The sequence below is a fragment of the Heloderma suspectum genome, chromosome 6 (genome assembly GCF_057233095.1).
Source record: "Heloderma suspectum isolate Gila_16-S chromosome 6, 16-S_ref, whole genome shotgun sequence".
Taxonomy (NCBI): Eukaryota; Metazoa; Chordata; class Lepidosauria; order Squamata; family Helodermatidae; genus Heloderma; species Heloderma suspectum.
Window position 1 is genome coordinate 74,646,754 of NC_139463.1, and position 27,307 is coordinate 74,674,060.

General features: G+C 49.7%; 1 protein-coding gene across 3 annotated transcripts in view; it reads right to left on the reverse strand.

Annotated features, from left to right (window-relative positions):
• The window catches only part of PRR12 (proline rich 12), a 51,112-nt gene extending 31,031 nt beyond the window's left edge, over positions 1-20,081 (reverse strand). For all 3 annotated transcript variants that reach the window (XM_084804955.1, XM_084804957.1, XM_084804956.1), the window contains exons 1-4: positions 19,666-20,081; positions 10,219-10,331; positions 8,151-8,312; positions 3,700-7,187 (exon numbers count right to left, since the gene is read on the reverse strand). In XM_084804955.1, coding sequence (XP_084661081.1) covers positions 3,700-7,187; positions 8,151-8,312; positions 10,219-10,331; positions 19,666-19,751 — 3,849 coding nt within the window. In that variant the 5' untranslated portion in view covers positions 19,752-20,081. The remainder of the gene's footprint in view (positions 1-3,699; positions 7,188-8,150; positions 8,313-10,218; positions 10,332-19,665) is intronic.
• Between the last annotated feature and the right edge of the window lie 7,226 nt (positions 20,082-27,307).

Consider the following 27,307-nt stretch of genomic DNA (forward strand, 5'->3'; position numbering starts at 1 on the left):
TTATTAATAGAAAGGGAGGGGTATAACCATTTGAATGAAATAAAAAAATAAAATAAAATATGGAAATTTTACAAGAGGTTTCTCAGATACAATTCCTTTTCGCATTGAGGCATAGAAAATCCTGCAGCTAGAAAAACCCAAATATGCTACATTCATAGAATCATAGAACAGTAGGGTAGGAAGGGGCCTACAAGAGCATTATGTCCAACCGCCTGCTCAGTGCAGGAATCCAAGTCAGCATCCCTGATAGATGGCTGTCCAGCCTCGTCTTGAGTGCCTCCAGTGTGGGATTGCCCACTCCCTCCCTAAGTAAAGATGCCACTCAACGTTTGCCTCCAAATCTGCATGTTGTATTTGTTGGCACCATTCCATTGGCTTTTTCAAGGACTGACAGTGTTGTGGTGGCAGGAAAAAAAATGGTATTAATAAATAAATGGCAGTAAACGCCATAAAGTCAGGCCAGGCACTAGGAGATGATACCCTAGAGCAAATGCTGGGGCACCCTGGCAGGGCCTACCACTAATATTTGCCCTGCCCCTACACCCAATGAGCACCAACTGGAGTCAAGCAGTTGCCGTTTTAATTTCCCACAAAGCTTTCAATACAGCATCACTCCAGGGCACTGTGGGAACTTAAAATGGTGGCTGCCAGACCCCTGCTGGGGGCTGCCTGGTGCTCATCTGAGCACTGCTGCCACTGCCATGTAAGCCTGTCAGGGGAAATACCCCCACACACACACACACACGATATAAGAGGGGGCCCACCAACAGAGGGGGCCCCCAAACCTGGAATCAGCCCTGTGCATATTCAGGGAAAGTGATAGCAGGCCATGGAAAGGGGCCATGTGTGTAACCATGGCCAATTCCACCTGCAAACTCTGGTGCCTTTTTCAGACATCATGTACATGTTGTCAATCTTATCTCCAGAACAATAAGAGCTGAGATGGGAACTAAGGTACAAGAGTAATAATGAATAAAAACTCCTGTGTATGTTTACTCAGAAGCAAATCTCACTGTGTTCAATGGAGCTTACTCCCTAGTGAGCGAACACAGGATGACAGCCCAAAACTGATATGCCGCGACAGCTGCAATGCAAAGTTCCACGTGTGAATGAGCACAAAAGAATTGTGCTCCTGTTATAGCTAGAAATATCTGGGACTGGTTAGCAGGCAAAGGGCTGGATGTGCCTGATCTCATCTGATCTCGGAAGCTAAGCAGGGCCGGCCCTGGGTAGTACTTGGATGGGGGACCGCCTGGGAATCAGGCTTCCTGCATTGAGCCGGGGGTTGGACTCAATGGCCTTGTAGGCCCCTTCCAACGCTATGATTCTATGTCTATGTCCAAGGCATGGAAAAAAGGCAAGTGAGGGGAGGCATGATGGAGGTGTACGAAATTAGGTACAGTGTGGAGAAAGTGGATAAGGAGGATTTTTCCCCCTCTCCCATACTACTACACCTCAGAGTCAGCCTATGAAGTTGAATGGTGGGAAATTCAGGATAGATACAAAAGGGAGTGCTTCCCTCACACAGCGCATAATTAAACTATGGCATTCACTACCACAAGATGTAGTGACAGCTGCCAATTTCAAAGGCTTTAAAAGGGGACTGAACAAATTCATGGAAGCTAAGACTATCAACAGCTAATAGTCCTGATGGCTATATGCCACCTGCAGTATCAGAGGCAGTATGTCTATGTATAGCAGTTGCTCAGGAACACAAACTGGAGGGTGCTACTGCACTCATGTCCTACCTGCAGGTTTCCCACAGGCAGCTGGTTGGCCACTGTGTGAACAGAATGCTGGACTAGAAGGACCCTTGGTTTGATCCAGCAGGGCAATTCTTATGTTGCAATAGCAGGTGGTGTTTCAGGTGTGACAGTGGACTTTGTAATGGCATATGGCTAAAACAGCTGTGCAGAGCCAGGCTTACGACAAAGCGAAGCAACACAGGTGCATCATAAGGCCGATGGCGGGGTGGGGGTAGGGTGCCACTTTCTCCAACCCTTATGTCCTTTTCAAAAATGGGAGCAGTGTCAGTTCAATCTACCCCTTAAGTTGCCAAAAAGTTTTTACACCAGCACTGTGACTATGACTTTGAACGAAGTATTTATTTGCATAGTCTTATCTTAAGCACAGAATTAACCACATCTATCACATCACCCAACAGTCCTTTCCTGAATGGACCGCTATAGTCAACCATTCCGTTACCCCTTCCATATACAGCTACGACACTGGAGTAATCTACACATAAGGGATTTTTAAGAACCAAAAAGTTTCTAAGGCAGAGAGTGACTGATGTATCCTTACAAATGGAAAGAGCACCTATATCAGTTTCTAGAACAGTGTCATTGCATAAGAACTTTCCTTACAGTTCTTTTGATCCACCTTGTTGTTATTTAAACGATTTGCAGAGACTTAGAGATAGGATGGCCTTTACTAAAGCTCAGTTAAATCTGATGCCTTCAGCTGTGTTAGAGAGAAGATACAGGAATAGGCCGTATTGTGCGCCTTACCTGTCCTTGTGGCTTTAAACAGGTGGAAGATCTTGTACATATTATTATATTCTGTCCTTTGTATAATGTGCTAAGGGAACAATAGTTGGGTCAGATTTTAGAGAGCTATTTGGGGAAGTCCTTCCCTGAGGCTGTAATCTATCTACTTTGTGCGCAACACAGATATCTAACTGCAAAGACTGCATGTTTTCTATCTACAGTCACTTTAATCAGAGATCTAGAATTTTAAGTTTATTCTCTATGATCTGGGTGTGTAACTTTATGTAAATATGTTATAATTGTACTGATATCTAGTATCTTTTGTTAAATGTTTGTTTTGTGATGGTCTGATGACTGTATACAAATAAACAACTCTGAACCTCATATGCACCTGGAAACACAGTTGAAGCTAAAAAAAAATAGCTTTTCCATGGGTAATGTAAGTTACAGACATCAGCAGAACATTTCTACAAGAGCCATTCCCACTGGTGTGGAACCTGGGAAGCAGGTTCAAACTTTCCTGCAGCCATTTGGAGCCCTGATCACGCATAAGCAATTTTTCGGCAGTAATCATGCCACACTGCTATGGTGCGTATGAATCCCCTTGAAGTCATCACAGACTAGTTCACACCATATAATCACCTCTCCAGTGGATTGCAGCTGCACAGGCCTACACCCTCCCCTAAGCGGGTAAGGGCCAGAGCTCAGTGGCAGAACACCCGCTTTGCACACAGAAAGTTCCAGGTTCAATTCCTGGCATCTCCATGTAGGGCTAGGAAAGACAGACCCCTGCCTGAAACCCTGGAGCAGGGCCGGTGTCATGGTCGGCAAGGTTGGGCACCTGCCAGCAGGGGCCAACTGACAAGACCCCCCTGGACTCGCTCTTCTTCTTCAACATGGCAACCTGCTTGTTCAGCTGCCTCATGCTCCGGTTCAAAAGGCTCAGGTAGAAAGTGATGGAAAAGACTTACGCCTATGTCAATGAAGACAATACTGGGCTAGATGGATCAATTGCCTGACCTGGCCTAAGGCAGCCTCCTATGTGCCCTCACTAGTCCACCCTCCTCCTGAACTACTCTACCAAGCCAGATGCCATGCACAACCTGCCATTTTACCCAAGCACCTTGCCCTTCTTAAGAACAGTCCCTTCCTTACCGTGAAGCCTCGCTACTTAACAAAGAAAGCCCGCCTCCTCACGCTCCCAGCTTACCTTGAGCGGTTTGAGGGACTCCAAGCCTGCTCCTGGTTCAACCCCCTCCTCCCCGGCTTTCTTGCCCCTCCCTCTCCCCCGGCCACGGGGTTTCTTGGTGCCGTCATGAGCCACGCCGTGGGGCGGTTCAGTCAGGGGCCGGATGCGGGGCCTCCCCCGGGGGCGGGGCGGTCCCTCTCGCTTGGGCTTGGTGGGCTTGCGGCCCCGCCGCTTGGGCCCCTCCATGAGGCCGCTGTTGGGCGGGCAGAAGTCTATGTCGCCCATTGGGCTGAGGCTGGTCCGGTTGGTCCGGCAGCTGGAAATGAGGTCAGGCAGCAGGTCGGGAAGGCGGCGACTGTTGAGGCGGATGTCGGCTGGAACGTCCTCCTTGTCCTCATCATCCTCGAACTCGTACTCCTGGGCGTAGTTCTTCTTGGGCGGCTGGAACGGCGGCTCCCGCTTCTTGAGCAAGTGGAAGGACGAGGTCTTCAGCAGCTTCTTGGGCTTGGAGGAGCAGAAGATCGGAGACGTCAGGCCCGATTTGGACTCCGACACTGGAGCTGTCCCATGCTGACCTGACTGGATCAGCCCCAGCTGCTCCGTGTTGACCGTTGACGGCAGCTCGTGCTTCACCGACACAGAATCCAGCCCGAGGTGCTGCCCGTCCCCACTCTCCGACGGGCAGTAGCTCTGGTATCCTTGTCCTCCCTGCATCATGTCATAGCCTCCCCCCTTCATCCCCTCGCCTCTCTCCATCCCTTGTGTGCCGTCATCCGGCTTCGGGAACTCATCCCCAGTGCAGGGAGGTGGCCCAAACATGTCCTCCATGCCTGGGAAGAAGCTGCGGTCTTCGTCTTGCAGCAACGAGTCCGGGAAGCAGATGGAGGTGAGGGGGACGAAACGCTGCTTGGCTCCTTGTGGGCTTGGGCTCTCGAACTGGTCCTTGCCCTCCAGCTGCCCTTGGGGGACTTGCTGTGAGGAATCGGGGTCCAGGCCGGCGTCAGGGAGGAGGTGCTGCTGGCTCTGCACCGCTCCACTCTGCCCCAGGTGGGATTCCAAGCTCAGCTCCGGCTCCAGGAAGTCCTGGATCTCTTGCGACTGGGAGAGGTTGCCCTGGGGCATCACCTCCATGCCCTCGGGCGGCATCCTCTCCTGCTGCAGCTGCCCCTGGAGCTGCGGGGACTGCTGTGGCTCGAGCAGCTGGGCCTCCATGCTCTGGGAGCGGACATGGGCCTGGTGCAAGTGGGCCTCCAGGGCTTGCATCTGCAGCTGGGGCGAGGGTGCCTCGGCCGGGTGCATGCGCTGCGGTTCCATCAGGTGGACGTCCAGCGGGGTGCGGACTTTACCCCGCGAGTGCAGCTGGCTCTGGGTGTGCGTCAGCACCGACTGGAGCAGCTGGGACTGCTGCTGTTGTTGCTGCTGCTGCGAGAGGGAGAGGGGGGGCAGGTCGGGAGGGGAGTCCAGCATCAGCGTGGCCCCCTGCTGCCCAGGCATCAGTCCATGGGGCTCCATGGGGTGAGGCTGGGGGGCATGCTCCGGAGTCTTCTGCAGATAGGAGTGGGCTTGGGCGATCTCCTTGCCACCAGCGTCCATGTGGCCACCCTGGAGGTGCTGTTCCACTGATTTCTTCATGTCTTGCCCGTAAGAGTCCATGGAGCCAGCTTGGTGGCTGAAATGGACCACGGAGGTGGCCAAAGACTCGGGCGTCGAGCGGGTGTGTGGGTACTCCTTGGGCCTCTCTCCTTTCTTCTTGTCCTTGAGGCTCTGCAGGGACATCTCCAGGCCTTGGTTGTCCAGGTTGGAGTTGGTCCGGATGACGCTCTGCAAGTGGTAGCGCTCCTCCGTCTTGCTCAGCTCGTACCCCATCCCTTTCCCGGCCCTCTCCTCACACTCCACCATGCCTTCAGTGGGCACCCTGGGCGGGCTCTGCGACTGCAGCAGGTGCTGGATCAAGAAATCCTCATCTTCTGTCCGCTCCGACGACAGCAGGTCTGAGTCGGCCTTGGCCTTCCCGTAAGACGCTGCCCTCTCCAAGCCTCCTTGGGAACTCTGGTAGCTCTGGGTGTGCGCCGTCTGCATGAACGAAGGAGACAGCACAGATGTGAGGTACTTCTGAGACTGCCCGGGCGACGCCACACTCTGGGGTCGGTTTGCAGTGGGCGACTGGAGAGGCCGGATGATCTGGGAAGGGCTCGAGTCGGGAAGGTTCTGGCTGTGCGAGTAGCCAATGGACTGGCTGTGTCCCGGCATGGCCGGCGAGTGGCCGGTGCTGTAACTCAGCGACGGGCTGGCCGTGGGCATCCCCTGTGAGTGAGCTGGGACGTAACTTGGTGTCTGGCTGACGGAGACATGGGGCTCGGCCTGGACGCTGTACCCAACGGACGACAGGCCTTGCAGCTGCTCGGGCGAGTAGGTCTGGTTCTGACAGGTCTGCAGCCCTTGCCCGGCCTGCCCGGCCTGCCCCTGCTGGGCTTGTCCGCTCGTTGAGTAACTCTGAGCTTTGCTCACGCTCGTCAGGTCTTGGGCCTGGTTGCTGCTGAAGCCTTGCGAGGCCTGGCTGACCGAAGAGAGATTCTGTGACTGGCTGACGGAGTAACTCTGCGTTTGGCTCATGGAGAGCAGGCTCTGGGGCTGACCAGGAGAATAGGCCTGCGACTGGCTCGCAATGACCGAGCTGGGCTTGGGGGTGGACGAACTGTAGTTGCTTTGGCACTTGGGCGTGGCTGTGGAGCGGGGCGGCTGGCGGGAGGCCGAGTAGCTCTTGGATTTCGACGAAGAGGCTGTCCCCGAGTAGCCGGGGGACTGGATGATGGGTCGGTAGCTCTGCGAGGGCTCTTGCCGTGTGGCCTGGGGGGTCTTCTGCTGCTGGGACCCTTCGCTGCTGGCAGGGGACTGCTCTCCCAAGGGGCTGCAGGAGAGACTGGAGCGGTGGGGCATCTGCTGGTAGCTGCCCCCGCAGCTCAGGTAGTGCTGGAGGGAATGGGCGGCCGGCAGCTGCGGCTGGGCGCTGGAGGGCCTCTGGTAATGCTTGATCACACTGTCTTGCCGCGGGATGGCCCGTTCAATGGAGGAGGCAGGCGAGCTGGAGAAGACAGAGGTGTTGTAAAGCTGGGAGGTCTGGTCTGATGGCCCCAGCGAGGATGACAGAAGGTTGAACTGGGAGGGGAGGTGGCGGGAAGCTGACTCTTGGGCGCTCCGGTAAGCCGAGCTTTGGGAGGGCAAGCCTGTGCCCAGCACCGCACTGCCCAGCCGGTCAAAGCTGAGAGACGAAGGGACGCTGGGTTGGGAGGACTTGATGTGAAGCAGGGGGTCGTGTGGAGACAGGAGGCCATTGGAGGTGGGGCTGAAGGTAGCATCCTGCAGGGTGAGCGAGGAAGTGACCGGGAAGCTGCGCCCGCTGAAGGAGGCTGGGTGCTGGTAAGCAGAGAGCGCTGAAGAGGAGGGGAAGGTGCCGGAGCCCGGGAGGGCCCCCGAGATGAAGAGCTCGGCAGGCGCTGGAGTGTGCATGGCTGGAAGGAAGGAACAAGAGCGACGGGTTAGGCGTTTCCAGACAGATGTTATCGGCCATCCACAAAGGAGACACCATGTGCTACCTGCTCCAAAAGGGGTGGTAGTGAGGGGAAACCAGCTGTGCCCAAAGGGTCAGCAACAGACAATCCTGAAGGGCTGAGTCAAGACAGGAAGGTTCACCCCCACCGCCGAGCCGCCCCCCCACATCAAGGCAGGACTACTGCAATACAGACCGTAGCTGACAGGCAGATCCCATGCTTTGCATGCAGACAGCCCCAGGTTCAATCTCCAGTTAAAAAGAATAATAAGGTAACAGATGAGGGGAAAGACATCTTGCCCAAGGAGCTGGAGAGCTGCTGCTACTCAGAGTGGACAATACTGAGCTACAGCAGAGGCGGGGCAGCTCTTTCAGCCCAAGGGCCAAATTCCATTTTGGAGAAGCTCTCGGGGGCCACATTCCAGGGGTGGGTGGGACATAAAGCAAAGGGGGCAGGGCCAAAAATACCAGCATACTTTATCTTAAAGCTCTTGCTGCCAGCAGCTAAGCCTTAGGAGAGGCATTTCATCCTGTCAGAATGGGGGGCAGGGGGGAGAGAAATGCTGTAAATGCTGGGAAACCACCAAATGATCAGCGGTCAGAGGAAAGGGAAAGGTAAGCATGGCTACCTGGAGAACCCCAGAGGGCCAGATTTAGCCTGCGGGCTTGAGGTGCTCCACCCCTGGGCTAGATAGACCTAAGCCATGTCTCAGTATATGTCAGCTTCATATTGCCCCAACGAAGAATCATGGCCCAGCACCAGAGGTTATTCCTTCCCAAGAGACAAGACACAACCACCAGGTCCCAGCCATCAAAGACACATTAGTGGCTCAACACAAACAAAGAAGCTTGGTGCACCTTGCAATGAGTGAAAGGCCTCTGCCTTCCCTCCCGTGATGCCAGGAGGTGCCCCAGAGTGGGTTACCTGTTTGCCAGGATGGGGTGCGGAACTGGGAGAGCAGGGAGGAGGCGGAAGGGCCTGGCTGCGGTGCCCGGGACTCCAGAGCCGAGATGAGGTTCATGACAGAGGCATCCGGGGTGGCACTGCTGGCATGATGGAGCCCTGTCTCGAATAGGCCAGAAAGACCTGAAGAAGAAAATGTAAGGATAGGGAAAGGAGGTGAAGTGCTGAACATTTTACTGCTGTGTTTTTAATTAACTCGTTTTCATGTTTTAATTGAGATCGTCTTCATCTGTATTTTACTATCAGCCACTTTGAATGCCATTTTATGTAATAAATAATAAAAATAAAGTTGGTGGCTGTGTTCGCATGTAACACTAAGCCATGATTTATGTTAATCACGGTTTGTTCCTTTAGCCATGAATTGGGGTTTAACTCTGGGCTCCAACTCTGGGTTGTCTCTCCCACAAGAACCCAGAGTTCCTAGTTCACAGATAACACTAAACAATCCAGAGACGGAGTATCCCTGAGTTGTTAAGCTCCTCCTGCTTGCAGCAGGAGTGATCAGGCAGCAGGAGCCAGTTTACTTGCTTGTTCTCACTCGTTCAAAACAACCCAGTGTTTAAAAAAAAACAAAAACTGGGTTGTTCTGATATGCGAATGGGGTCACTGTCTTGCAGAAGAGAAAACAAATAGCAGCTTGTTTTCCCTATTTCTGGTTTGTTACTTCAGCCTGTTTTCCCCATTTTGGGTTTGTTCTCTCCTGCCTATTTTGCCACCCTTCACAGAAGTTCTGTTTTCAGGCTGTTTTTTAGGGAACTTTTGTTTCAGGGTGGTCAGCAGCACAAACAAGTCAGGGATAAGCCATCTCTCTGAGTTCAGACATCACAACAAGCCAGACTTTTTAAGCCAACAACAAACCATGGCTTCTATTTGTGGTTTGTAGCTGGTTAACAAATCATGGCTTACTTTTCAGGGATGTGTTCAGACACAACGACAAGGCAGATTTCAACAAGCCTCACCATGGCTTAGTGTCACGTGCAAACCAGGCAAGTGAGAAGGAGAAGATAGATGGGCACATCAAAAGGTGACAGGAAGAGAAATATCATAGGAACAGGCAAGTGAGTCTCAAGACAGTATGGAGTATCAGAGGGACCATAGAGAGATTAAGTAAACATGGGCATTAGAGGACAAACCAACCACAAGGATTTTGTTTGTTTGTTTGCTTTGGAGGGGCGGGGGGAGAATCCACCAAGAGCCAGACACACACAGACAGAATTTATTAATTTATTTATTACATTTCTATACTGCCCAATAACCGAAGCTAGCCAAAGGGGGGAAATGAGAAGCTGATGACCAAACAGGTGGCTTGATTGGGGCGGGGGGGTTGAAGAGTGAGAAAAAAACAGGAAAGGAGGGAGAGACGGGGAACTAGAAGTGAACAGCAAGCCTGGCTGGAGGTAAGAGAAACTGGCTCTTGTGAAGGCCAAGGAACTGAGGGCCACATTACACATTATCTTAGAAACATGTTTCTTTTTACATGCTTAACATAGGACACATTCTCTTTTGACCAAATGAAGCCACCAGGGGTGAGATTGGGGCAAAAGTGGTTTATTTATTTTAGAAGATATGTGTACCCCATCTTTCCATCTGAAGGTGCCCAAGGCAGCTAAAGGACACTGGAGCAGGAAAACCACCAAAAAAAGCAGCACTGTCAAAGGTGAACAGCAGCTGAGGGTGGGGGATTTTTATTGGGAAAACAGCATGTAAGAAAGGGTGAACCCCTGCCCCCCTCTCCCGTGCCCCCAATCCAGATCCCCCCACCTCTGTCCTTGCTTTTGGGCAAGAAAAAATGTGCCCTGTGTATAGCGCATAAAATGAATTGGCCTATCAGTTATAACATGCAGTTTGGCCCTGAAAGGTGGGGCAAAGTAAATGCAGCACAACCGGACAAGGGAATGTAGGTATGAGGCCCATTCAAGTCTGCACAGAAAGGGCATATAAAAATTGGGGTCGGGGGGAGAGGAAGGGGAAGCTTGGCTCAAACACGTGGTGCATACAGACATCAAGAAGAGAGGAAGGATCACAGTACCTGCCGGGTGGTGGTTTGTGGCGTAGCCCTGCAGAGGATGGGGGGTGGCGTATGCTTGGCGGTGTAAGATATCTGTGTCTGGGTGCGAGCTCCGGGATCCACCATACACCAAGCTGAAGGAGAGACAAACAGACGGTTAGACCAGACGAGATCAGTGAGATCAGTTCACGCACTTTGCACACTTTAAACATTCCAAATGTGTGCACAAATGGGTCAGTGCTCATCGATGGAAGTCCTTCCCTTCTGAGCTGCAATAGTGGCCAAGAGCAAGGAACCATGTGAAACCAAGGGGAAGCATGGGGGAAGTATCCTATTCAGCATTAGTGCTAATGTAAATTACGTTGTGCTAGCGTAACCTAACTCTAGAGCAACACCAATAGCATTTGCTGGTGCGATAGGTTTTCCCAGAAATCCCGTCACACCAGGAAACTTTACTAGCATTGCACTAGACATAGCTTACAGTAGTGCAACATAATTTACCACTAGTACAGAATGGGATACTGCCTAAGGATTCTGGATATGCTGATTTCGAGTGCAATGAAGCGAGGGGTCTTGCATATGTGTGCGCCGAAGTTCAGGTCCCTGCTCAGCTATGAACTTTCTAGGTGGCCTTGGGCAATCGCAGGCATCAATCAGCTCCTCGCCTATAAAAATGGGTCCCCTTTTTTCAACGATGCATGAAATAATTACTCAAAGCAAAACACATCGCAAGTCTGAGGGAAAAAATGCCCTTCCCATTTCAAATGCTCAGAGGAAGTCTCCCTGGCCATACATTTCCTCCTCTAACCCTAACCTCTTTCATTAGCAATCCACACATATGCAGAGAAGAGGAAGGGAATGTGTAACCCATGGTGCATGATGGGAAATGTAGTCCCCAGCTCCTGGTTTCCCACAGCTTCTGCATCTGACCTGCATCTCTTCCTCCCCCACCCCTCCCACTCACTCCACTCGCGCAGGATGCTGCTGCTGTCTAGCCCGGCAGCCAAAACACAGCTTGCAGAAGAAGGCTCCTCCAACCTGACCTGCTTCCTCAACCGTGGGTGCTGCTGAGCTCTTGCTGTCCTTACCTGCAACTCAAATCAAGTCAGCCCTGCTCCTGACACGGCTGACTTCTGTCCTTTACCTGCAATTCTTCTCTACCCACACGGGCAAAACGGCCCATTTTCCCCTGGACGATCTGTACAAACATCCCTCCCCCACACTAAAAAATGAGAAAAGCTTGGTCCCTGTGTTGTCAGACAACTAAACACCTGAGAGGCCTGGTTTCCAGCTCCATGCTTTAAGCTACAAGGATCCCTTTCCCAGGCCCCGACTTCAAAGCGCCTGTTCTAAGCTATGGGACTTACCACCATTTCTAGAGAAACTACAAGTCCTTGTTCTCAACACCCTACCATCCTATCCCCCTACATGTGCTGACCCATTGTTTCTGCCGCTGTTATAAAAAAAAAACACCAAGGGTTTGGGCTCTAGTCACCCTGATTTAACAAACAGCACAATCCTATGCAAGTCTACTCCAAAGTAAGACCACTGAATTCAATGGGCCTTCCTCCCAGGTAAATGGACCCAGGGTTGCAGCCTCAACCAACTTTGCAGGCAGCTATTTGTCGCCTGGGGCAACAACGTCTATGGAGAGAGAGCCTGGTGCTTCATATAGGTCTGAAAATATTTTCTTTCTTTTTTAAAATTGTATTTGTCAACAAAAAGACCCCACCCCTACCCCCAGCCTTCTTTAAACACCCCAGAATTTTAGATCCCATACAGCCATGCTCTCTTCTTCTGGACTCCCTTTGGGAATCACGCCGTGTACATAATTATGTGCAACGCTGCCACTCCCCTCCTTCCAGGGCCCAACCAGCCCCACACCGTTATTTATCCTCCAAATGTGTGTGTTGAGGCATGTGCCACAATTATGCACGTGCCACGCAGGAAATGCAAGTGCAGCCCTGGGACAGGAGAAGCTGCGCAGGGGACACCACCCCGCTGCAAAGAGGAAAAGAGGGGAGGCGTGACATGTGGACAAGCAAGCAAGCCTGCCTGCCTCAGGAATGCAGCTACCTGCAGAAATTGTGCAGGGGAAATGACGGAAGTTACAAAAGCGAAACGAGGTGCACAGACCTAAAGGAGGCCCAACTTGCCATAGCTGCAAGCAACCCTCTGCACACAGCAACAGTGGTGTGAGGACGGACTGCAGAGCAGCAACCACGAGAGGGCCATTCTGCGAAGGGTAACAGGAAACAGGAAATAAGAGACTCTTTCATTCACCCTCACCACTGTCTCAATTCCTCACTTGCTACAGTAGACAGTGTCAATAGCTGAATGGAAAGCCATCCTAAGACACACACACACACACACACACAGAGAGAGAGAGCGCAAGAGGGAGCTACATGGAAATCGAGCTTCCTCAGTGACTCAAAGCTCAAACAGGGAATTCTCCCGTTCTCCACTCCGCTCTGGTCCCTCACTTAAATGGGCAGCCCTAATGAGGAAAACCCTTCTAAAAGAGACTGCAAGGCAAGCGCATGTAATTTTGCCAGCAGCAAGAGACAAGGAGACACTCCTACTCATATACTAGTTTTCAGTTACATTGTATTGCACTTTTAATTTGCATAAGTGCTTTGCAGTTGTTGTTACAGTCACCCCTCACAACCATCCTGCGAGGCAGGTCACTACTGTCCCCACTGTGCCAATCGGGAACCAAGTCTGAGAGAGTATGACTTTTCCAAGGCCACAGAGTAAAAACGCAAGGCACTTGAGCTCAGGTCTCCCAGACTCAAGCACCAATCTCTGTTCCCACCCCAGTCCAGGACACTGGCTCTTACCTACAGGGACTGCCAGCGATAAGCAACACAGCTGCTTCCAAGAGGAAGCAGGTCGCACCCTTCAGAAATCCAGACCACATGAGCAACAACAGCTGATAAGCTATTGAACCTGGAAGGTTTGAGAAGACCTTGAGCAAATCAGTGACTCTCAGTTCCCCACCAGCATGTTAGGAAGAGTGACCTGTCTCTCAGGGTGAGTTGAGGACACATCCTGAGACCAGCTCCAAAACCCTTGGGGTGGGGAAGGCTATAAAGCTAAGCCCCATTGCAAGAAACACATCTAAGCACCATGTTCACACAAAAAGCACTATTCCAGTTTAAAAAAATGTTCATGTACTTGAGCTCATCTTCTATTCTGACTGAGGGGAGCTGAAGAACACAAGCTACGCTTTAAAGAGAAATACATACCCTTACTCCTGAATTGTTGTTGTTGCTGTTTTTTATACCAACTGAGTAAGACTTTCACTATTGCTTCCCAGGGTACCCTGGCCTATGAGAGTCAACTAATTTCTTCCTCTCTTGGAAATAACACTTCTAATAGTGCTTGCACCATATGGATAGGTTTGTAGCAAATTATGGAAGAAAACACTGAATGCACGCAGACCATAAGATACATGTGCAACTGTCTGAAAGGTAGAGTAACAGAGTTGGAGAATCCTCTGCAAGGATGTAATAATCACCTGCAAAATTGTGTAGCTGTGAATTTTAACACCAAAATGCAACTGATATACACTGGACAAGTTTGACATAATTTGCATGCTTTGCAGTTCCCCCAATTTTTGAATTTGGTGTGTGTGTGTGTGTGTGTGTGTGTGTTGGGGAGGATTAACAAATAAGATGAAGGGAAAGCAGAAATAAGACAGATGCCATATAAAGATTTCAGGACCCTTGCAGAGTGAATTAGTCTATCTGGACCCTATTCAAATAATCTCTACACCCATGAGAACTAGAAACATGCTATTTTAAAGAAACATAGACACACTCAGGGTTCATATGCAAGCTAAAGGAATACGCATAGTAGCTCAGTAGCAGAATGCTCTGTGGCCAAATGACAGCCACACTGTTTCCTAGATGTAAAAGGCTGCACAAATGCATACCTCTAGTTGTTACAATAGAGTAATCCCTATGGCAGAGCCACATGACATGCAAACACATCCACTGTAAGTAAAAGTGTACTGCACGAAATGCGCTCACAACGGGTGCAAGTGCAAATGGCCCACGGGCACATCTATTTGCAGGTGCTGCGCATCCCCTCCCATACATGTGGCATGCAAGTGCACTCTCCAAAGGCACGTCTTTACAGACGCAGTTACATAAAGCACTAAAAGGTAAAGGTGTCCCCAACCAGTCGTGTCTGACTCTAGGGTGCGGTGCTCATCCCCATTTCTAAGCTGAAGAGCCAGAGCTGTCCGAAGACGCTTCTGTGGTCATGTGGCCGGCATGACTGAACACCGAAGTGCACGGAACGCTGTTACCTTTCCCGCCGAGGCGGTACCTATTTATCTACTTGCAATTTCTTGCTTTCGAACTGCTAGGTTGGCAGAAGCTGGGACTGAAGACAGGACCTCACTCCATCACGCGGCACTCGGGTCTCGAACTGCTGTCCTGCCGACCTTCCGGTCTGCAGTTCAGCGTCTTAACCACTAAGCCACCACGGCCCCTACATAAAGCACTACAAGTGCCTATTTGGTAATTGCATCCAAACGCCAGGAGAAGAAAGTGTATGATGCATGCAAAACAATGCACAGAAATAGGCAGGTAACAGATGCAATGGGAACTAGGATTGCAAGTTATAGTAGAACACACCTCACGGAGGACAGGTACGAAAATAATACATGTAGTGTGGCAAGGGCAACATCAAGGGCCTACTTGCCAGCCAATGCACGTGCCACAGGATACAAACATACCACATAGATTTCCAGCATTCCCTATTGCAGGGTTACAAGCCAGCAACAGGCAAAGGTTCATGACTTTAGGGTGCGGTGCAAACATGGAATTTAATAGCAGGTGCCGGATACCACATCCCAAAAAGCTTCTAGTGATGTGAAGATAGGCCCCCACGCTTAGCAAAGTTTCAGAAGACAGACCGAGTTGGCTGTCTGGAGTAATGAAGGGCCTCTGTGGCCTCCCTCTAGCTCCTTGTCCTTTCTCCTCATTAGCTGAAGCTATACACATTATGCAAAAGAAGCAAAACACATGCAAATCTGTATCATTTATATAAGTTGTAGAATCCAGCTTTTCTTGACACAAAATTTGAATAGCCTCAGAGCTGCTTTTTTTTCTTTTTCTTTTGAACTACAGATTGCACACAGACCCCAGCAATAGGTCACTCTCCAGTGCAATTACAGGTGCAATACATGCCACATGCAACTACATCAGAAAGCACCAACTGTATCCTCTGTGTGTAAGTGTATGCATGTGCATGTGGTAAAAGCATAACTACACTATGACATGGAATAAACAACACTCAGGTGCATGCATGGTAATAAAAGCGTGATTTATGAAAGAAGCAGTCCTCACCCTGTAGTTGGGATGGAGAACATGTGATCCTCCAGATGCTGTTGGACTGCAACTCCCATCAGCCCTAGCCAGCATAGCTAATGGTGAGGGATGATGGAAGCTGCAGTCCAACAATATCTAGAGGGCCACAGGTTCCCCATCCCTGCCCTATAGGCTCCAACGTCTACAGAAGACACATACAAATGGCAAAGCACGCACACTGAATATCGCTGCCCAGGGCCCTAATAACACAACAAGAGCAGCAAGTTTGCAAAGAAGAGCATGAGATTCATCTCATACGGTCACAGAAAGAGATCCAGTGGTGGATGATTGGGCGGTGGGGGGATGAAGACTAAGGGAAACATGGCAAAAAACTGAAGACATGAATGAGAAGGAATCTCGAGACCAAAGAGGCCATTGGACATTATATCCTTCCCAGCATTGAAGAGACGAGACATAAAGCTAGCCCACCACACAGTCCTGTCACATCAGCTGGTTGCCTGTGGAGCCTAAGAATCCCCTCCAGGTGACCAAGCCAGGAAGCCTTTCTAAATTATGAGAGCATTTTTCTTTCCTCTTTGGCCAATGATGTGCCTGCAATTATTAAATGCTTGTGGGCAGGCTGGCAGACTAATACAAATGTTGCGGGCTAGTAACTTTTTATAGACTTATTTCCAAGGCTAACTCAAAGCCATTTGCTGACACAGCCACAGAGCGAACCTTCCTCTTTACCCAGAGGGCAAAGAGAGAAGTACTAAGCCTCAAGCCTAACTGGAAACCATGCTCTCTGACCTGGAAGTCCTGACTGCTAAACTCAGATAGGCAAGCTGCAGGGGGAGAATAGAGACTTAACAGAAATGTATTCTGCACACTCCCAGATGAGCCCTTGCTACTACTTCACAAATCTTACAATAGAGGAAAAAACTCCTCTGCGCCATGCATCATATCAAATGCACACCTGGGCTTTCAAAAGGAACTGAAGGGTTCTCGGTCGACTTCAAAAAGGTCACCCCCTTTTGAAGGCAGAAGCAAACAGGGGGGTAGAATGAGAGAAATGCTCGACACTTCAATGGCACATTTTAATAACCCGCTAGGCTGAGAATTCTCAAAATTTGGTCATACTAATGATGAGGCTCCCTAAGGCACAAACACAAGTGTTCAAGGTGCCACAAATGTAACCAAATCACAATAACGATGGATCATCCTTTGGCAGCCCTTGTCCCAGGGGCAGGGGGAAAAGAGGAAGAAGGTGCTTTAGGGAGACAAGCTGAGCAGAAGCCAAATGCTTGTAAACATTGGAGGATTGCTCCTGTGGGGGAGAAACACAACATCAGCATGAGAAGGTAAGAAGTGCAGCCTCCCAATTTGCTTCATGTGTGAAGAGAACTGTGTTTAGGTGGTCTTGCTCAGATTCTTGTCCCATATGAGATACATATACATGTCTAAATTCATTTCTTCTGCAATAACTATCATAACAGCGCTCTGCTCATGGGTTAAGAGCACCGGCCCTTATGCTAGCCTATCTGGTATCTGATACCTCATTTCTCCGCACTCACTTGACTCCAGTTCCCCTTCCCAGGGAAACTCAGAGGAGCCTTGTCTCCAAAAACCCAGCACTGCTTCTCCCATGGTTCTTCAGTTACTTCAAGGGAATCCACTATGCATTCCCTATGGCAGGGGTGAGCCAGCTACAGCCCTCCAGATGTTTTGGCCTACAACTCCCATGATCCCTCAGCATTGGCTATGCAGGCTAGGGCTGGTGAGAGTTGTAGGCCAAAAGTGGCCCACCCCTGCCCTATGGAAACACTGGCCACAGACAGCGCCATCTCGTTTAAACATGCATGTGCAAGCCCATGAGTGTGCAGTGTTCACATGCCAACAGCACTGGCACTCAAGCTGCATACCCACCCAGGCCACAAATCACTGGTGCGTCAACGCTGCACGCATGTATGACGATACACACAGTAAGTGCATTTAAAGGTGATGGACGGTGACCACATGGAACACTTACATGTGCCATATTTAAATCAAGACTCAGATTGCTGCCTTCTTATCAAAGGCTAACAAGCACAAAACAGTTTATACAAAAATCCCTTGTCCATTGCTAAGATGCAGCTTTGGGGGGGGGAGCATTTTTACACCGATGCAGTTGCATCTAGGGAGTAGAATACGATGTGTAACAGTAACTCCGAGGTGTGGGAGAAGTTGACACAATACAGCACAATATGCCATCCTTCTGTCCCTCACCTTTATAAGCAACGAGACTGGGAAAGGGGGATGAAGACATAAACTGGCCTGTGATGCCAAAAGATGAAATTCTTGGATGTTGTGCAGAATAAGCAGAGTAGTGGATGAGAGTGAGGGACATTCCACACTCCTGGGTTCTTTAGAGCACAGGTGGGATCAGGGAGATCCTGGATTGCAGGCTCCTGCAGGATGGGAGCAGGACCTAGTGGGTTAATGGGATCCAGCATCCCTGGACCCTCTAGTAGGCCTAACAGAGTGTGTGTGTGCGTGTGCGCGCGCCTGTATAAGAAAAAAAACATCCAGCTACAACAGCAACCAACCCTCTCCCACCTTTCCAGGTAAATGGGGCATATCTCTACTTGGTGGAACCCACAAAAGTTATCTCCCTCCATATTAATGGAAAGAACTACCCCCAGGAACAGACATCCAAAAGGTTTAAAGTTTGAATCAAAGGGCTCCAACCTCCTTTGCTAAATCTACACAGGATCCTTGTCTACACAACTCCCACCTTTTGTGGCTCTCCTCTACAAATGATGCCCTTATGGGCATAAACCACACAAACCACAGTGGATGAGTGTCCCAGTTTAAAAGCACAACGTAGAGAGTCACGGGGCCTGGAGTCCCAATCTGTGCCTTATTTCACAGAGGTGTTGACAGAAATAACGGGGGTTCCCAAAGTCCTGTACTTCCCTCCATCATTTAGAGAGGAAGCCTCATCCGGCCCTTCGCAAACACCTCCGCGTCTTCATCACCCTCCCCTTCCACAAGGATTGATCCTATATTCTACTACTTCAAGCCCAAATAACCACACACCAAAGAAAATGAGCTACAATTTGCACCCCTCTCATCCCTATACAGGGGGGATGCATACCTGTCACCATATGGATAAAACAAGGGCCTACCCCTTCTAAAGTCCTTCTCCTGCTTTGTGATTTAGGAAGAGAACAGGGGCCCTGCTCAGGACATCTCTTGGGGCACCATTGGACATCACCCCACGAACGCTGAAATGTGGGTAGTGGGCCCCACATGCACAGCCTCCATAAATGCAGTGGGGGAGGTTGATTCCTCTCCTCCCAGTACAGAAGAAAAAACATTGCCCCAAGGAGTGCTGCCGTTTCCAGTACAACAGTTCCCTGTCTCCAAATCACTGGGCAGAGCCTTCTAGCTTCATCCCATAGGAAATTGAATGCCATGTCCCTTCCTCCACAGATGGGATATGGGGTGCCTTCCACTGGGCACCTCTCAATGCACGCACCCCTAGGGGCAGGAAGGAAAGAGGAGAAATCCCAAAGCCATCATCACGCTCTGTGTGTGTGTGTGTGTGTGTGTGTGTGTTACTCCTCACCTGCATGGAATTAAAATACTTTCACCCTGCAGAGGGTTGTGGGCTTGCTGTGCACGGGGAGAAACGAGGATCAGCCCCTGCCCTCGCACCCCCTGCCCTCTGTACACATTTCTGCCCGGTCCCCGCCGCCCAGGGGAGCTGAGTGCCTCACTGGGTCCCCCATTCCGCTGCACGGCCTAGAGGCTCTCAACACAGGCCGCCGCCGCCTCCTTCCCCCCCCCCCGCTTGCACAAGGCAACCCTCCCAACGCGAGGAAGTTCCCAACATCGCACCCCCAAATGCCATGCCCCAGGCAGCCTGCCCGTCGGCATTCTTCTCCCCGAGGGGCTCTCTGCCGGGCCCTGCCCCTGCCCCCCACTTTCCCAGGCCCGGAGAGGGCGGCCTGGGAGAAGCGGAGGAGGGGCAGGCGCGGGAGGGGGCTCCCTCCTCGATCCCCGCCAAGCCCGGTCTCTCCGGCGGCGCTGCCCGGGCGGGGGGCTCCCCTGCCCTGCCCTGCCCTCCCCCCAGCACCAGCGCCCCCGCCCCCGGCGGCCTGACCTGGCTTTGGCCGAGCGCTCGTAGCTCCATCCCGGGCCGGCGCCCAGCGGATCCCCGAAGCCGGCGCTGGGGTAGTTCCTATCCATGGGGAGGGGGCGCCGGGGAGCGGGCGCCTGGGGCCGGCCTCCGTCCGTCGGTCCGTCTCTCCGCTCGGCCTGGGGGCCCCCTGCGCCTCCCCCCACGGCGTCGGTCGCGGGGGGGGATCGGGGCGGGGATCGTGGAGGGAGGGGGCTCCCGCCGCCGCCGCCTCCCCCGCCTCCTCCCCCCTCGGCCGCCGCGCTGCCCCGCTCGGCCTCGGCTCAAGCCGCGGGCTGGCGCTAGCGCTGGGGCGGCGGGAGGAGGAGGCAGCGGCGGCGGTGGCGAGCCTCTGGGAGGCGGCTCATGGTGCAGCCATGTTCGCTGGGCGTCTGTCTGCGCTCCGCTCCGCTTCCTCCCACAATCCCGTGCTGGGGAGAGGAGGAGGAGGGAGAGGGAGAGGGAGAGGGCGAGCGGGCGGGCGGGCGGCGGAGGGATGGAGGGATGGCGGACAGACGGGGGGATGGCTGGAAGGGAGGAAGGGAGAGACAGGGACACACGGGCGGGGGGCAGAGAAGCAGACGGGGAGAAACGCAGGAAATGGAGCAGGAAGGAGCAGGGCAGCCCGGAGGCCGGGTGGGGAGAAGGGAGCGAGGCGGGCCAGAGGAGGCGGCTGAGCAGAAGGAGACGAGGGGGAAGGAGACAGCGATGGATGGACGGAGTGGGCAAGGAGAGGGGGAAAGGACAAAGGCGCACGGCGAAGGGGTGGGATGGGGTGGAAGGGATGGGGCCGAGTCCGGACAGGACAGCACAAGAAGAGGAAGGGTGGGTGGGTGGATGGATGGATGGATGGATGAAGGCAGGCAGGCGACGGGGAAATATGGGGAGGAGGGGACGAGCCAGAAGAAGCGGGAAGAGAGGGATGGAGAGGGGCCAGGGCAGAGAACAGGAAAGGAGGAAAGGATGGAGGGCATGGGGCAGAACAGTTGGAGGGGAAGAGCTGGAGGGAACTTTCGCCGAGCAGCGCTGAGGCCCTCGTGCCTTGATTCCCGTCAGTTAAATAGGCGAACTTAACACGGAGGTGGACAGAGGAGGTGTCACTGAGGATTGTTGCTGGGAGTTTGGAACGGGTCTGCTGAAGTGCTGCTTCACACGTTTACATCCCAGACTGGCTTTTTATAACGCTCGAAGGGCATTCGCGTGCCTAAAAAGACGTGGTGAGCTTGCCCTTCGGAGGATGATACTTGTATTTCACTGGGTGTTTTCAGACACGTGAATGAATGGCCTTCAGAACCCTACAGCTGACTTGAGACAGAGTCAACTCCGGATGGAAGGACTGAGACCTGTCTTGCTGTGACAATGTGAAGTGGCCCTCAGGGTCACTGCACACATGGTCTTTTCGCAGCATAGGTGTACAAAAGTGTAGGGAAAAGTGTACACCAAATGTGCTAGATATTTGCTTTTACTAGATGTATTGTGAAAGCAGTAGGTGGCTTCAGACACTACCATGTTAGCCTATACTCGCATCCTACAACTACATGTACATCTTATAAAAAAAGTGTGTCTCATGAATTACAGGGTGTGCTGCAAACATATGCTAAAGCTATACTGTGTATCCAGTGTAAAGATACAGTTATAGAAACCACGTCCTTACACTGAAATAAAAGAGGCAAGTGTACTGCACCCATATATAGTGCACACAGATCAAAATAAGACATTTGCACACTTTTCATAGTTACCCTGGCTTCCTGATGCAACCCTACTTATCACCCATGTTTTATTTTTCCGTTAAACTGCAAAGCAAATACAAACTCTGACAACCCTTATAAATATAGAAAGCAAGCTACGTGAATGCACCGTCACTTCTCTCTGAAGGTGAATTGGTTTTAAGGCCCAGAGGTTAAGAGGCTGGAGACAATTTACAGCTTCAGCTGGTGGTAGACTACAGGTTATTTAAAAGACGTTAGCCCAAGAGAATACAAAAACAGATATCAGGCCTGAGCCCAGAGGAAACTTTTACCTCAGGCCTGAATTTAAGTGGCCCTTAGCGTGTTGTGTCTCAGACTGCCTGACTGAAATAAAGAAGCAACCTTATTCTGTCAAAAGGACATTCTAAATAAAAATGTGAATTTACTGGTTGCAGAATATTACACTCCTTCCCTCCTTCTGAGTTACTTGTACTGTGACAAAACAAGAAAGGAGTGGCTTAAATCCATGCCTCTATACTAATTGTCAAGGACTCCAGAGCTTGAACCTCATGGCCTGAACCTGGAATTTACTCTAGTGAGCTACACTTCAGGAGCAAACAGGAATATGTGTGCATGTGTATTTATATAATGTTAGCTCTTATGATTGGTAGGCAGTATGAAGTCTCTGGATTGGCTAGGCCTTGGAGAAATATGAGGTATCGGTCCCTCTGCCAACAGAGTAGTATTTTTGTATGCCTCACTCTATCTGCAGGTATCAGGCGGACAACTTACCTTCCAGGTCTAGATTCAGGTACAGTGGCCTTCCCATCCCTGTCCTGACATTAATGCTTGGCAAATTATCTTTAAAGTATCAACTTTCTGGTGGTTTAAATTATGTTTCTTTTTTAACTGTTTGGGTTATATAAACCTTGGGTGCTGTCACTTGAGGCACAGGTGAACTCAGTGGCACGGAGCACTTTTTATCAGCTTAGGCTGGTATACCAACTACGCCCTTATCTGGACAGAGATAGCCTAGCTACTGTTATCCATGCTCTGATAACTTCTCATCTGGATTACTGCAATGCGTTATACGTGGGGCTGCCTTTGAAAACGGTCCGGAAACTTCAGCTGGTCCAAAATAGGACAGCAAGATTGTTAACAGGGACTGGCCTGCGAGCTCATATTATGCCAGTACTTTTCCAGCTGCACTGGCTGCCAGTCCATTTCCGGGCCCGATTCAAAGTGCTGGTGTTAACATTCAAAGCCCTTAACGGCTTGGGGCCAGGTTACCTGAAGGATCGCCTCCTCCCATATGTGCCTGCCCGGACCTTAAGATCATCATCAGTGGCCCTTCTCCGTGAGCCCCTGCCAAAGGAAGTGAGGCGGGTGGCTACTAGGAGGAGGGCTTTTTCTGTTGTGGCACCCCGGCTCTGGAATGAGCTCCCTAGTGAGATTCACCTGGCACCTACATTGTATTCCTTTTGGTGCCAGGTGAAGACCTTTTTATTTTCCCAGGCATTTTAGCTTTGTAAATTTTTATCTTTGTTGTTTTAAATCTGTATTTTAAACTCCTGCGCTGCTGCTAGGTTTTATTGTGGTTGTATTGTTATATTGTGGTTTTAATGTTCTATATATTTTAAATTGTTTTATTGTGTGTTGTTTGGTTTTAATTTTTGTGAACCGCCCAGAGAGCTTCGGCTATTGGGCAGTATAGAAATTAAATAAATTAAATAAATAAATAAATAAATAAAGCAGAGAGGTTGCATGGTAAACCTCTCTTTTATATATTTATTTATTTAACATTTACGAATTGCTTACATTTCTTTGAAAAAAAATAGTGATGTACAAAAAACAAGTCTTCCAACAAAAGACAAGATTACCTTCCTGAGAATGCTTGTTGGAAAAGGTATGTTTTCAGTAGCCAATGAAAACCTAGAAGGGTTGCCACCTGCCTAATTCATAGTGGTAGGGAGCTCCATGTAACTTTTAAATAAAATAGCATCCATAACTAAATATCACTTTTCTCAAAACTGCAGTTGTGTGCATCTGCATTTCTGCATGCAGTGCAGTGAGAAGAGAACTGAGGCTTGTACATGCAGTACCTAGCTTGGTTATGTTTAGTGGTGTAGTAGTAAATTTTGAAGTGCAGCAGCTCATCATGAAAGTGTGAATACGCCTGCAAACACAACAAAGAGCAGCAGTACATGGCATAATACCTAATTTATTAGGATCGGCATGCCTACAAGCCTAGTCATAATTACCGGGGAGTAAGCACCAACTCAGTGGTATATATGTTTAACTGCATAGATTCAACTAGTAAAAGACATTGAGCTTCTAAGAAGATCTTCAACCACCTTTGAATTAGAAATTAAAACCATCTTGCAAAGAGGTGTTACTACTGAAACTGCTAGTGTGAAGTAGCAGAAGAAGTTCCTTCTTCAAAGGAAAAGTATAGTCCAGCCTTTGCTGGATTATTTTCCTCATTTTCTGACTTCCTCTGTGCTAATCTGTCACAAACAATAATAAAAATTGAAAACCTGGTTATCCCATTCACTTGCTGGAGGAAGGAGTGTCTCTCAATTCTGCTGGTACTCTGGCAGAAGATGTCACTACCCCTGTTCTGAAAAAAAAAAAAAAAAAAGATTGGAGGCTGTGTTCCTCCTCCATCACACCACTGATTATGTCTTTGGCAGTACTAAGGTCCATTCTGTGTAGTCCTGTTCCTTAACCTCCAAAGAACTTGGACTTGGCAGGAGTTGCACAGTTGTGCAGAATAATTTTTCTGCCACATGCTCAAAAGCACCACCTGCTCCTACCAAGCTGCAAGTCCAAAGTAAAAAAAAAGAAAAAAGAAAACTGAATCTGGATTATCCTGTGGTCTAGCTATGAAAGTGAGATACACACACAAGCACAGCCAGTCAATGTGCCCCAAAGTGGGAACTGAACTGTGGGATAGGGAGCTCCTAATATAAAACTATAATAGAAACTGCGTGTTTTTATATGCTGCAAAGATAGAGGCATGTGCTCCCTCCCAGAATGGTGAACTGTAGGTGTTCCATTGCCCGTTCACACACTTAGATCAGCCTTGAGGGGATTTCCATTAACAGCCCGGATTGTATATTAATATTTGTAGAGTGGTGGGTGAGAAACTTTGAATGGAATGATGTCATGCTTCTTTTACCAAACATTACTGGGGAAATATTCGAAAGCTGAAACAGAATAGGCTATAACTCAATAGTAGAGTTCATGGTTTCTACACAGAACCTGGGTTCAATCCCTGGCATCTCCAGGTAAATGATCAAGTAGCAAGTGATGGGGAAAACCACTACCTGAGACCAGGATCATGGAATGCTGGTACCAGTCGCAGATGAGAAAATATTAGGCTAGATGGACCAAAGGTCTGACTTGTTACAAGGCAGTTTCATGTGTCTAAACTTGTAACAAACTAGACCAAAGATATCTTGAGTACTAGGAAGTATCTGGACCAGGGGTCTCCCAATGCGGTGCTATGGTGCCCACAAAACTCTCCCCTCCCTGCAGTCTTCACAAAAATTATTTGAAAAAAAACCTTGGAAAATGTTAGGGCAATCTTCTTTCTCTCCCTTTCTAGCCTCTAGCTTTGCTCTTTCTCTACCCTTTGTGTTGCTGTTTCCACCTCCCTCCCAGCCTCTATCCTTGCTATTCCCCCTCTTCTTTAGCTCACTGTTTCTCCTTCTAGTTTCTAGCCTTGCTCTTTCTTTCCCCTCTACCCCACTGCCTTGCTATTTCCCCTCCCTCCCAGCCTCTAGCCTATTTCTCTCCCCCACCCCACTTTAGCTCACTTTTGACTAGCCAGGCCCCCATGGTATTATGTGATGTGTACACATCCTTTATGGGAGCCATGGTATCCACAGCAGTTTCTCAAATGTGCTCATGGGTCCAAAAATGTTGGAGACATGGTCTGGAGCATGTATATCTCTTAAGATGTGGGGCTTGTGTACACCAGCATAGCTAATGCTGTTCCACACCATTCAGAAATTTGATATTTGGAGATTATGTAGTCCAAGACTCCCATTTTCTAGATTAGTCTGAAAATTTGATATTTTAACATCTAATGGTCAACACCCAGGATGTGAAGTTTATCTCAAAATGAAGAACAGCATCAAAAAGAAAGCAAAGTTTCATTTCCCCTTCACAGATTTTAATCTACCTTGAGTAGGGGTGGGGAACATCTGGCCCTCCACCTATTGATAGACTGCAACTCCTATCAGCCCTAGCCAACATAGCCAATGGTGAAGGATGATGGGAGTTGCAGTCCCACAACAGCTGGAGGACCACCTGTTCCCCATCCCTGACCATAGCAGCCAGGTATGTATTTTGACACTGTCTGAATGAACGCTGTATGTGCATGTGAGATTTTCATCGGAAGCTAGGAACATAATGAAAACAGACAGAACAACTGTTTTCATTTACTCTCTTTAGCTATCTTTCTTGGAGGGAAAATAGGATTTATTGGGGCATCCAGGAGCAAGTTGCATTTAGTAGACTGTATAAAAAATGCTTGGAACTCATCAAATGGTTGGGGTACTTCTTGAGCTCTAAAGTTAAGCATGTAGTCCAAGACACCCAAGTTGCTAAAAGAAATATGAAAACAGGATATTTACTACATGCATCACCAAATGGTTAAGATACTTCCAAACCTTAAAGCTAAAATGTGGTATACACATAACCCAAGACACTGTGATGACTAGGAAAGTCTTAAGGTGGGGTTACATCTAATAGCCAATATAGGAGATATATTTACTTCAAATGAGAACCCAGCATTCTAGCACAGAGCAAGGCAAGGGATGCATGCAGAATTGGATATCAGGATGTGGGAAGTTCCATTCCTTCTTCAGGTTTGTTTTTTAGGGGAGGGGACACTTCCAGTTGCAGCAAAGAACATATATTCCTGGGCAAAAAACAAAGCAAGCTTAATTTATCTATGCAAAAACAATTATGTGAGCTTTGACAGTACGGTATCAGAATTATTAGGCTACTTCCACAACAGATAAAAAGCCGAAATTTGGTACTCACAGAATTCAATAGAGTGCTAGTAAAGCTGAAAGATACATTGTTTGCCTCCATCTCAAAATGTGGGACATGAAAATTACTTAACAGTTGCTGGCACTCAGAACCAGCTCAAGAAATGTTGCTGCCTGAGGCGGAGCAGGAAATGGTTCCCCCACCCACCTAAGTCAAGGTGCATAGTACCGAAAGCCAGCCAAGTTATTTTGGCACACAAGGCAGAACAGTCTCACAAGTGCCTCTACCCATCCCTGGCAGTAAAAATACAGTAACAAATTAAACTAACAATTTGCTACCTTTTCATGACACCCAAAATCTGCTGCCTGAGATGACTGCCTCACTCTGCCTAATGATAGGGCTGGCCCTGCTGCCGCCCCACCAGTAAGCAAACAAGCTGAAGCACAGATGTGGTGGAACAGTAGCCTGTGGGTGTTTCCACTATGCATACTTTACAAATCCTCACACTAGGGGATAAGTGTTGGAGTAGCACCCAGGAACATATCTTGAGTTTTACACAATGCAAAATGTAGAGTGTTTGGAAAAAAGATACTCTACTCTCTTCTGGTGTAAGCAAGCCACTTTGCTCTTTTTGAGAGAGCAAGGATGGGGATTGTGTGGCCCTCCAGATGTTGTTGGACTACAACTCCCATAATCCCTGGCCATTTGCCATGCTGGCCTGGGGCTGCTGGGCATTGGAGCTCAACAACATCTGGAGGGCCAGAGGTGCCTCACCCCAGATCCAGAGGCTCAACTTGATCTCAATCTCTCAGATGCTAGTTTTGGTAGCCTGGTCACCACTTGGTACCCCATGGCTTGTTTGTTCTCACATGTAAGTGAAACCTGCCTCTGCAAAACCCTGAACCAAGAACTACTCCAACAGGAAGGGCAGACAT